Source organism: Leptosomus discolor, chromosome 1 (assembly GCF_034619465.1).
Source record: "Leptosomus discolor isolate bLepDis1 chromosome 1, bLepDis1.hap2, whole genome shotgun sequence".
NCBI classification, from domain to species: Eukaryota; Metazoa; Chordata; class Aves; order Leptosomiformes; family Leptosomidae; genus Leptosomus; species Leptosomus discolor.
This window is the reverse complement of record NC_141391.1, coordinates 165,247,965-165,260,078: the sequence shown is the minus strand read 5'-3', so window position 1 is coordinate 165,260,078 and position 12,114 is coordinate 165,247,965. Positions and strand designations below refer to the sequence as shown.

At 48.4% G+C, this 12,114-nt stretch overlaps 3 protein-coding genes across 3 annotated transcripts; 1 reads left to right on the top strand and 2 right to left on the bottom strand.

The window, feature by feature from the left end:
* Positions 1 to 6,468: 6,468 nt before the first annotated feature.
* On the bottom strand, positions 6,469 to 7,119 carry LOC147416353 (histone H2A-IV). Its single transcript, XM_086470110.1, has one exon. The coding sequence runs from the start codon at positions 7,117 to 7,119 to the stop codon at positions 6,730 to 6,732; it is 390 nt and encodes a 129-aa protein (XP_086326236.1). The 3' UTR covers positions 6,469 to 6,729.
* A 330-nt stretch (positions 7,120 to 7,449) lies between these two features.
* On the top strand, positions 7,450 to 7,862 carry LOC104343011 (histone H2B 1/2/3/4/6). Its single transcript, XM_009946772.2, has one exon. The coding sequence runs from the start codon at positions 7,482 to 7,484 to the stop codon at positions 7,860 to 7,862; it is 381 nt and encodes a 126-aa protein (XP_009945074.2). The 5' UTR covers positions 7,450 to 7,481.
* A 1,029-nt stretch (positions 7,863 to 8,891) lies between these two features.
* Positions 8,892 to 9,272, bottom strand: LOC104343010 (histone H2B 5-like). The gene has a single exon (XM_086470088.1). It carries the CDS (start codon positions 9,270 to 9,272, stop codon positions 8,892 to 8,894), a length of 381 nt encoding a protein of 126 aa, XP_086326214.1.
* Positions 9,273 to 12,114: the final 2,842 nt, after the last annotated feature.

Below are 12,114 nucleotides of genomic sequence, written 5' to 3'. Positions count from 1 at the left end.
GTGTGTTACCAACACCTTTCTAGTTACCACTACAAAGCACAGCACGGTGAGGGCTGGTATGGGGAAATTAACTCCATCTCAGATAGACCCAATACAGCATTCTTTTTGCCTTTCCTGTCTTTGTATGCTCTGTGCCACACACTTCATTAACACAGCTTGCACAGAAATTCCAGGGGATTTTTTTTTTTAAAAAAAAAGCAGTTTCAATATCTGAAATTGTTTCTAGGCTCATGAAACTCTTTGCTCAACAGAAAAGAAAATGTTGCTTATAATTGCTTCTTCCAGTCTCAGTAAGAATGATAAAGCAATATTAGGGGACTACAATGTGAACATAGAAGTTCTACCTGCACACACACACACATCAGATCTGGTGCTAACACATCCATTACTTTTCTATCAGTGCTGAGAGCAAAGTCGCTGAAAAGACAAAAAACCACGGCTGTGGAAAATTTTGTGTACTTTTTGTTTTCACCAGAGGTAAAAATAGTAGGATTTAGGCTCAGCAAGAATAGCAAACATAAATACTTCTTCCCATAGGAGGATGAATCAATAAAGCAAATAGTGTGAATATAAACCCATATGACAGCATATTCTTCCATCAGTCATGTTCTTTAATCTTCTTTCCTGTTCAGTTCAAAATAGTGTTCTTTCGATTCTTAAATCCACTCTACCCAGATGACACCACCCAGCAACAGTAAGATGGCACAGCGTTCAAATACATCATGCTGGTGTAGCAGGAATTATGCCACTGCCACCTAGACCACGGTAGGAAATATGCAGATGCTACCTTGGCCCTAGATTCTTGCTGAAAGAAGACGAGCCTCCAATCTGCTGAGTAAATTAGTGATTATTTATCTGACAGGTAGAGCAGCTCGAGCTGGGTGCCTCCAAAGAGGGGTCCTTACCACAGCTCTCAACCCCTAATTACACCCATACCACCCATCACCTGGTCCCCCAAGTCCAACCAATTCTGATCCAGTCTCTTGGTTTTCATTGTTGCTAGGCTGGCTGCCTTCTAGTTACCTTATTCTCTTAGAATTCTTTCCTTGGTTCTTACCTTCTTCATTCTGCTTTCAGCTGCTGCTTTCAGCTAGTTCTGTGTTAGCAGCAGTAGTTATGTCAAAAAGTTTACTTTTGGTCAGCTCTTGGGGTCTAAGGCTTCAACTGCTTTAGCTTCTAGTGCTAAGCAAGGCCGTTAATCCTAACAATTCTCCACACTGGGGAGTGCTAGAACACATAAGTTTTAAACAGGCCCCTTGTGCTGTATTTTTACCTACCCTCCATGTCTATTTTCAAAGTACATCTTCATTCACAGCAACTGAAGTGTAGGCTATGTTTATTTTTGGTTATACAAACATTTTTGTCCAAGTACTTTTATATATCAGTAACCTTTGTTTGTCAAATTATCAGAATTACATTGCAGTTTAGTCCTATAGTGAATAACCAGCCATAAAAAATACCAAAGAACAAACCAGTTACAAAAAATTCCGCTATCTTACTTTTACTAAAATAATAAAGTTAGTAACATTCTTGAAAAGACCTATATCTTTTCTAGATCAGCATACCAACAGAAAAATTTATATTTATTAATCATCATGTTTAAAAAAAAAATGTACTTTTATTTCTGCAAAAGTGAAATACACCAGCTGGGTGAGTAAATAACTGTATTCTGTAGTTAACTGACGGGATAGCATATCAGAAACAAGAAGTAAATGCCATATACCTTATCCAAAACCTGAACAAATTACACACTGGCTATAGCAATTTTATGCTACTTCCTGCTTTTTTTTTTTTTTTTTTTTTTTTTTTTTTTATTTAAATGGAGTAAATCAGTATCTGCTCATGCACTTACAAGATCAAATTGTTTTTCCTAAAGGCCAGAGATTATAATTACTCAACACAAAGGGCAAATTATTGCTATGCTAGCTTCCCAGAGACTTTCTCTTCCAGTTTTAATAGAAAATGATATATTCCAAAGTAATTAGCATTGAAGGAGAAAGTGTTAACTGCAGCTAGGGAAAAAGATTTGGTCTTATCCACACCTTGATGTACTGCTTTTGATCTGTAATGAAAATGTGCCTTGTTCAGCTTGTAAACGAAAAAAAAATATTCCTCGGGCTTCAAAAACCCAGTCTCAGAGTTGTGCTGTGTTAGAGCACAGTGCAGCTCAGGACATGACAAATACTGGAGAACAGGGCTGGAATTGAGGGGAATGCAGCTGGGAACGCCCCTTCTGCCTTCCCAGCTCACATACCTGCAGGGAAAGAAGCAGCATTACAATTAACAGGGGCAGGTCCTTCCTCGGTGACTGGGATCACAGAACCAGAGGCCTGGTGGAAAGAGGTTTTTAGGTTTTGGTTTGGGTTTCTTGGGTGGCTACAAAGAGCTAAATTATTTGATGGCCTCTCCTGAGAGGTTGTTCCAAAAGCATTCCTTGTCAAAACCAATACTAAGTATTAATCACAAAGGTACTTCGATTTTTTTTATTTTTTTTATTTTTTTTTAAACACAGGAAAGCTCAGGAAGAAATTCTGGACATATTTGCATGTTAAAACTAGAAAATAAGTAGTTTGTGTCTGAAAGAAGTATCAGGACAACTTGGAATTTTCATCACCAGTAAACTCCACAACCTTTTTTTACTTGTACTCCTATTTGCACTGCATGTAGACTTTGTACTTGAAAGCGTCATAGGAAATGGGAAGAAATAATTCTCAAAATAAGAAGAGGGCACACATGGAAAGTCACAGCTGAAATTTGGACTTCAGACAGAGTAAAGAATCTTGCACTACCTTTGTGCAGCACCAGAGCTATGAAGAAATGTACACACCCCTTGCATGCACCTCTTCCTTTTGTAGCAGCCACCACAACACAAACCAGTCTGAACACTCCACACGATAAAGTGTTTTTACCTTGTGTGCTTGGGACCCAGCAAAGTTAGCAGCTTTAATCATCCCGCCTAGGAAAGAGGACAAGAACTAACAAAGGAATGACATAGCCCCAATCTTTCTAATCGAAATACGTCTTTGAATAGGGGTGCCTCCTACTGTGCTCCAAGCACCAGCAAACCAGACTGACCGCATCACAGGCAAGCCCGGGTGCCTGGGCTCAGCTGAGCTGGCTCGGGATGCCCCGACAATTTATCTGAATCGATTCCACTCCCTACATGCAAGGACTTTTAAACTCTGCCTTCTCAAATCGCTGCTACACACCCGATGGAAGAAGTGAAATGGTCACATGGGTGTAAGGCCTATTTAGCTCCTGGAGTTCTAGCCTTAACCGATACTTAAAGGTCACCCAAAACCTCATGGGGTGTGTACGTGTGGTACTTCAGACTTATAATAGCAGCTTCTAATTGTGTGTTTATGGAGGGGACAAAAATAAAACAATGAGCATTTCGAAAACGTAGATGAAGACAATCAGAGGATTAACGCTTTTTGTAACACCCTGAAGGCAGATAAATAGTTTATTATCTTTTTTCCATTTTCGCAGTGTTTTCCACCTGAAGTCATTTGCATGACAGACCGTATTTCTTATCAGGAAATGGCAGAGGGCGTAAACAACAGGGGACATCAGGAAGCTTCAGAAGAACGGAGCTTATTCACAGCATTCGTCTGAACCGAATAATGTGGACTCTTCCGCTTGCCCTACAGGTTTATTTCTTGACAATGAAAGACAAAGACTTAAATATACTTTAATTGGCGAAGAAGTGAAAGGCAAAGAGCTGCTTTCTGAATTTAAAAATCCGGGGCCCTGCTCTGCCCTTCCCGGAGATATCCGACCATTTTCTTTGCCTGCTCCCCTCTTGTAGCGCAGGGGGTTTGGAGGACGCCGCAGAGCAGCACAGCCCACTCGGCCTCCAACCCCCGCAACGCCCCAATCCCCTCTGCGCCGTCCTTCTCCGCCCAGCCCGGCCTCCCCCCGCCCCCATCCCCCGCTCCCTGCTTCTCCTCTCGAATCAGCCCATGTTACTCGCACTCCCTCCTTCGACTCGTCCGCAATGGACCCCGGCTCCCTCCTCCCCTAGAAGCATGTCAGTCCTTAAATCCCCGTCTCTGGCACCGGCTCGGGGAGCAGGAAAATCTCCGCTTGGCACGGCCCGTCCGACAAACCCGGAGGGTTTCGTCGTCGCTGGAGAAATGAAGGATCCTGGTGGGGACTGTCCACCCTGTTGTCCAACACAAGAAAACTCGACTTCAGCCTGAGCTCTCCACGGTAACGTACCCAAATTAAATCCATGGGGTTATATCGCACAGTAAAGCAAGTACCGCTGAGTAGATATTAAAAGCCCCTTTTAAAGTCCTTTTTCTGCTCAAGGCATTCAACGCAAAACGAAGAAAAATTAGTTCCCACGTCTTAATTCGTTTCACCGTACAGTCAGCTCTGCAACCCGGGTGCCACTGTGCGGGCCGCCGTCTGAAACAGCGCCTATCCCCCGGCCTCAGGGTGAAGACGGACGAAGCAGGACGTGCAGCGGGGGCTGCTCCATCAGCGGCCGGCCTGGGCGGGAGGGCGCCGGGAGCGGGACCCGCCGGGAGAGGCTCGGGGTGCGGCGGGGGGGTGCCAGATGCGCTGCCTTTTGTCGGACCGCCCGGAGCGCCGGCTCGCCGGAGGTGCCAAGGGTCCCATTCACACGGGCTCCGGGAAGCGGATCGTTCTTTGTCTCTTGATCACAGGCGTTTGCATCTTCCTCGCCCATTCGGCTGCTGCAAAACCGAGTTAATGTTAAAGGATGTATGTTAAATGTTAACGTTAAAGTGGGAATCCATCTATGCCGCTTATAGGAGATTGCTGATGTCCACACTCGTCTTGTTAAGAAACACACGCATTTTCAAAACCGATCTGCCCACTTACCCCCGGTTTTGGTAAACCAGATCTATGAAGCATCTTCACGAAAGTGCCTGGCTGTACACTGTACATTTGAGGCCTTGTGGCCCTTCACAGTCTAGACCTCACGTAGCCCTACAGGGGTTTTTAAAGCTTTGTTTCCCATATATATGACTTGAAACTAGAGCTACTTACTGCCTAAACGCGTTCTGCAGCAGGGAAATGAGAGGAATAACTACAAGAATAATAATTAATACTGTATCTTCTGTATTAGTGTACTTATACTGTTGGTACCAGAGCATTCATTTAGAAGGGAAAGAAATCCAAAAGACTGTCCTCTTGAAAGTTTCTACAGTCTAAAAACTAGAATTTAAATCCTCACACAACATCGAGATGATATACATGTACCTATGGGGGTTCAATAGACCCTTCCCCAATTTTTGCTACAATCCTCAGTGGTTCCAATATGCAGATGACAATTTCATTATGTGGAAGAATCACAGACACAAGGGGGAGTAGTAAATGCATGAACGTATTACCGACTCAATTTTGGGAAAGTTAAACTCGACGAACTCCAGCTCCACGGGTATCTTAGCCTGCATCTTTCTCTTCCGATGCTGGAGAACAGACACAGGGAAAACTGTAGTTATGTTGAAAACCATTCCTGTTGCTCTGGTGCCACCAGGCTGGTCACCAAGGCCACAGCTATCTCCATGGGGTGTAAAAAAGAGCCCCAGGAAAGTCTAGAAGCTGGTGGCCTTCAGCTAGATGACTAAAAACGTAGCGAGGACCCCACTAAAGCCGGAAGGAAATCGGAAGCGAGCAGGGCAGCACCGAAACAGAGAAACGACTTTAAGGCAACACTGTGCCCTGCTAGAACAGCAGCAGCTCTTCTAACAGCCGCTTGCCTTCTCTCAAAGCGAGGTGGGAGGTCGAAACTCCCTGTACCTCATGGAGAAGGGGCGGGGATCCAGTCAGCAGCACCAGAAAAACAAAATGAAAAGTGATAGCGCTCTTCCCCGTGTAACGCAGCGGCCATCATCGTAGTGGCACATCACATCAGGCAGCTCACTGAGAATGCTGGTAACCCTGCCCGGCCCCAAATCCTTCCCTTGTGATCTGCAGTTAAATCCACCAAGGAAAGCCAGGGGGGCTCTCTTAACATGAAAGCGTCTAAACGCAGTGAAAAACGAAAATGTCAAGGGCCTCCCCCAGGCAGGGAAAGTCCCTCCTGTTGCGAAAGAATTGCGTCAGGGTCTCTGCCAAGACAGAGTGACTTCTGCAGGATTTTAGTGTTTCGTGTGTGCGCGCTTTACACCTCCCAGCCCCTGCCGCCGCCCTTCTCCCCGCGTTTGAAAAAACTCCATGTTGCGCGGAGTTGCAACGGCGACCGGCTGCTCTTTGATACTCTCCAACAGAATAGAAATAACGTAGAAAAGACTTCGATGTCTACCGCCCTCTAATGAGCACCGCACAGAGCAATTACAGCAGTCGGAGTTCGCTTGCTAGAAGGCACAACGCTTACACCAATATAATACAAAAATGTGGTTCGCAGCTACTACCACGTTAAAAAGTCCTGACTCAAGGCATAAAAATATTTTATTACAAATAAGAACTAAATCTAAAAAAAAAAATCAACAAGCAACTAAATTAAATCCCTCGAAGAATAAGCCAAATTTTATAAAAAACCTAACACATAATTATCAGTAAAACAATCTCCGTAAAAAATGTTAAACAGGCAAGAATGGAGATCAGCATACTTAAGACAATGACTTTTAAGAAAAAATGTTTTACATGTTTCCGCCTGCGTTCACTAGAATTGAAACAGCAGAGTAATTCAACCTTTTGTGATTTTGTGGGCGGCTCTGAAAAGAGCCTTGTTTTCCTGATTAGTTTTAGATGCGTTCACTTGGCTTTAGCCTTGTGGCTGTCGGTCTTCTTGGGCAGCAGCACGGCCTGGATGTTGGGCAGCACCCCGCCCTGCGCGATCGTCACCTTGCCCAGCAGCTTGTTGAGCTCCTCGTCGTTGCGGATGGCCAGCTGCAGGTGGCGCGGGATGATGCGCGTCTTCTTGTTGTCGCGGGCCGCGTTGCCCGCCAGCTCCAGGATCTCGGCCGTCAGGTACTCCAGCACGGCCGCCAGGTACACCGGGGCGCCGGCGCCTACTCGCTCCGCGTAGTTGCCTTTGCGCAGCAGCCGGTGCACGCGGCCCACAGGGAACTGCAGCCCGGCCCGCGACGAGCGCGACTTGGCCTTGGCCCGCGCCTTCCCACCCTGCTTTCCGCGGCCAGACATCGCAGAGCCTCCGACAACCAACACCAAGCACAGATCCGCCGAAACGCAGACCTACACCTAGCCGCGCCCGCCCGCCCGCTCATATACGGCTCCGGCGGAGTGGCGGCGCTTTCGCTGATAGGCTGCGCAGGAGGCGCTGTTCCGGCAGCCAATGGGAACGCGAATCGAGAGGCGTCCAATGGCGAAGCTTAGTGGGGCGTGACGGTCTGAAGTAAAGCTTCCAACCAATGGCAACGTGACGCTGTCGAGCCCCTGCTTTGCATAGCGCCGCTATAAAAGCGGCTCCCGCGGGCGGCAGCGTTACCCGGTGCTTTGCGAGTACTGCGATTGTTGGTGTCTGTGAGAGACGCGCGTTGGCTGCGATGCCTGAGCCGGCCAAGTCCGCCCCTGCGCCCAAGAAGGGCTCCAAGAAAGCTGTCACTAAGACGCAGAAGAAAGGCGACAAGAAGCGCAAGAAGAGCCGCAAGGAGAGCTATTCGATCTACGTGTACAAGGTGCTGAAGCAGGTGCACCCCGACACGGGCATCTCGTCCAAGGCCATGGGCATCATGAACTCCTTTGTCAACGACATCTTCGAGCGCATCGCCGGCGAAGCCTCGCGCCTGGCGCACTACAACAAGCGCTCCACCATCACCTCGCGGGAGATCCAGACGGCCGTGCGGCTCCTGCTGCCTGGCGAGCTGGCCAAGCACGCCGTCTCCGAGGGCACCAAGGCTGTCACCAAGTACACTAGCTCCAAGTAGAGCGTCTCGGATTGTCTATTGTAACCCAAAGGCTCTTTTAAGAGCCACCCACCTCTTCAGTAAAAGGGCTTTAATTTCTATATTTTACTTCTCTCTTACCCATGGATTATTCTCTCATTGTCTTAAGGACAAATGTTCAGCTCTACAGCTCTAGCATGACTTAAGAATACAACCTGTGTCTTGTCCCTACTTGTGATCTGTACACTTGCATCCATGGCTTTCTGTGCCCTGCTGAACCCAGCCATTACCAGTGTGTCTTCCACAGTGCCCGTTGTGTGTGTGCTCTGTGGGCTGCTTTGATTGCAGCTGTTTGTAGGGCACCTTCCCTGTGCCATCTGCTTCCTGAGTGCCATTGCTCAGCATCTGAAATGAGAGAGGGAAAGTGCTTATGGTGCTTGCTCTCCCTCACTCAGGCCGGTTTCACTCCTGTCCCGTTTTCACACTATAAAGTTCTATGTTATCAGAAATATGCCAATGTAGTTTAAAATTGTCTGAGGATTTAAGTAATTCATAAGGAAACACTTTTTTTTTTTTTATTGCTTTTTCATTGGTCTTCCCTGTCTGGAAAAAATCCGTTTGAAATGTATGCCTTAGAGGATTAATTAAGCTATTCCCTGTTTTTTATTTTGTTTTGATTTTGTGGGTGTGGTTTTTTTTTTTTTTTATTCTAAGGTTCCTAATACAAGATTGTTAATGTTTTCAGAACAGACTAACGTTCAGAGGTCTAATCGCGCGTCAACGACTGCTATTTCTTAGCCCCTGCTGCCCCCTGATGGGCGTTTCCGAAGTTTCTGTCATTTTGTGTTTTACAGCATCAGGTTGAGACCTCGGACTCGAGAGACATAAGAAAAACTGCAACAACCTCTGAAAAACTTGTCCCAAAGGACACTATGCAAGTGAGGCTTAGAAGACTGAGAAGTTACGTAACTGTCAGAAAACATCAGTGACAAAGATTTTCACATAAAAGAATCGGTGGCTCTTAACAGAGCCTTTGGGCTGAGCAGGTGTGGTACAGGGCACAGAGGCAGCTTACTTGGAGCTGGTGTACATGGTGACGGCCTTGGTGCCCTCAGAGACGGCGTGCTTGGCCAGCTCGCCGGGCAGCAGGAGCTGCACGGCCGTCTGGATCTCCCGCGAGGTGATGGTGGAGCACTTGTTGTAGTGCGCCAGGCGCGAGGCCTCGCCCGCGATGCGCTCGAAGATGTCGTTGACAAAGGAGTTTATGATGCCCATGGCCTTGAACGAGATGCCTGTGTCGGGGCGCACCTGCTTCAGCACCTTGTACACGTAGATCGAGTAGCTCTCCTTGCGGCTCTTGCGCCGCTTCTTGTCACCCTTCTTCTGCGTCTTAGTGACGGCTTTCTTGGAGCCCTTCTTGGGTGCAGGGGCGGACTTGGCCAGCTTGGGCATCGCAGCCAACGCGTATTTCTCACAGACACTAACAACCACCGCTGATAAAGCACTGGCTATTGCCATTGCCCGCGGGAGCCCTTTTATAGCAGCTCTGGGAAACTACAAATGACAAGGCCCCATCCCTGATGGCTGGTGACTCATTAAGGCCCATCTGACAGGAGCGAGGGGAGTTTTCACCCTGGGCTGCTCGGTGAGGTCCTGGACAATGTGTGTTGTGGGGATGCGGAGTGACATGTGTTGTCATGGAGATGCGGAATGACAGGTGTTGCTGTGGGGAGAAGAGTGATGTGTTCGGCATCGCAGCAGAGCCATATGCGTCGTCCTCTGTGTGTCCTGGGGAGCAAATGGATGTGAGTTTTTGTGGTGCAGAAAGGTTGCAATATTGTGGGTGTGGAGTGATGTGTAGTTTGTCGGTGCAGAGTGATGCGAGTGTAGGGGAGGAGCGGGCCGATGTTTCGCAGCTGAGGCAGAGTGATGTGGGTGTCCATCATCACGCAAGGTGATGTGTATGTTGTTTGGCTCAGGGCAATATGTTTTGGGGAGCCATGGATCAATGTTTGTGTCGTGGTATAAGGGTAGTGAGCATTGGGGGGCCCAGAGCTATGTGTTTTGGAGTGGAAAAAGCGACCTGTGTTTCTGAAGGCACGGTGTGATGTGTTTTGGGAGGTGTGGAGCGATGGCAGTGCCGTATGCAGGGCGATGTGTGCATTGTTGGTGCCGTGTGATGTGTGTCGGACAGTGCATGGTGATGTTTGCGTCAGGGAGTGAAAATCTAAGGTGTGTTTTGAGGTGCACTGTCTTTTTCAGGAGCATAGTGTGGTGTGTATTTTGGTGACACACTGTGTATGTGTGTGTTTGCATACCGTTTTATGGTAAACATTATGGAATGTTAAGGAAGTGAATGATGTGTACACTGAAGAAAGCAGTGTACTGGAACACAGCACTGGGCTGTCGAGAGAAGCTGTCCCTAAGTTAACTGTGACAAGCTCTCTGTGTTGGGAGCCCCAAGCGCTTGGAAAGGGGCATCAGGTCTTCCTTCTCCTGATGCCTGACGACGCGGGAATGAGTGTGTTACGCACTTCTGATGATAGATCATCTTTTACCAGTTTCACTTCAGGTGTCTTTGGTCAAGCTTCCACAAGGCACAACAGCACAGCTCTGGGACTACCTATCCACTCGTGGATTTCCATGTTCCCGTTCACAGAGCATGCCTAGGGTCCGCCCTGCCCGAGGCTCACTCGGTGGTGGGACCCACCCTCACTCAGCCTAGGTCAGACGAGATGGTCGCGAAGGTGCCCATTGCGATCAGGAGCTCGGCGGCTGTTCTCAAGGCAGAGCCGTGGCTCCTTCCTCTCTGTCCTGGGAGCTTTGTCCCACCCTGCTCCCAGCTGCTGTCCCGGCCCAGCCTTATACCCGAGGTGTTAATTGCACACACATTCCCGTAATCACTTTGTATTTGTCTCATCTGTCTATTTCTTTTTGGAAACATTCGTGTTAGGGGTTCAATTACCTTCGGTTTCTTGCACCGATGCCGGAAGTCCTTGAATGGAGCTATCATACTCGTGGGCCCCAAATTAACCCTTTTCTGGCTTCAGTGGTAAGCGCGGAAACAGAGGGGATGTGCACACCCTCATCCGTGTCCCGGAGCAGATCCTCTCCCTAGCCGCAGCGCACCACCTCGCCCACCCTGCCCCGGAGGGCCCGGCGTGGGGCCGGCAGCAATCCTGCCCTGCTTCCCCTCTCGGTACTGAGGCTCTCTCTCGGATGGGTGTTGAGGTAAAAGTGATTGTACGCGGAAGTGTGGGAACTGCTGAAGTAAGATCCGAGTTTTATCCCGTATGGAAGTATGGGTCTCCTCCCCAGAAACCCCGTCCCTCCATATGCTGATGCCCAAACCTGTGGCAGAGCTCACTCATACGGGAAATAGTCACGGATGGAGGAATCGGAGAGGAGAGCCTGAGGCGGTCGGGCTCAGGGCTGAGTCACAGCAGGGCACTGACTGGCAGCCTACTTACACAGCACCGGGTCCCCCCGTCCCTCTCTTCTCCATTTCCCCACGCTGGTTCCTTCACGATTTCCTCGGGCTTTAGGCTGGCACACTCCATCGCGTCTACACAGCGGCTGCAACGGCGGCTCCGAGCCCCGGACACCCACAAGGCCGTGGGGGGAGCTCCGGCCGGGGCGGGAGGGAGGCTCCGGCAGAGCCCGCAGCGAAGGGGCGGCGCGGAGTCCTCAGCGTCCCTTCGCTCCCTGTGGCACGGGGGAGTCTGCACAGGCAGCGCTCGGGGCAGGCCGGCGCTGTGCCCATCAGCAGTCCAAACTCCAAGCCTACACAAGGGGCAGATTACCCGGGAGGAGCATCCCTCCACACCCCCGCCATCAGTATCACATACTTACTCATGTGCATAGATTTGGCTGGGGAGCCACCCTTCACCTAATTAAGAACTACATGTTAGTTATCACTAACTGATTTTCTGTGTTGTCCTTAGCTGTTCAAGAACGGCTTCATAAGGTCCCTTCAGAGAAGAACAGTTAACAACAATGGTGGGAATATCTTTGCATGAGGTGGGGATAAAGTTCCTCTTCTCAGCTGCGGCATGAAGTGCCTTCTCCCCTCAAAATAATGGCAAGCATCACCGATATGAACAAATGTTTATAAAAAAAAATACCAAACAACATTTTCGCTTGCATACGATCTGTGCCCTCAGAAATTCTTATGGCTCTTTTTTTTTTTTTTTTTTTTTTTTTTTTTTTTTTTTTTTTTCTCAAGATGAAAGAAAACTATTAAAACTCTTATCTCGTTGGATTTTTGCAGACATGTGCCACCTCTCTGCCATTT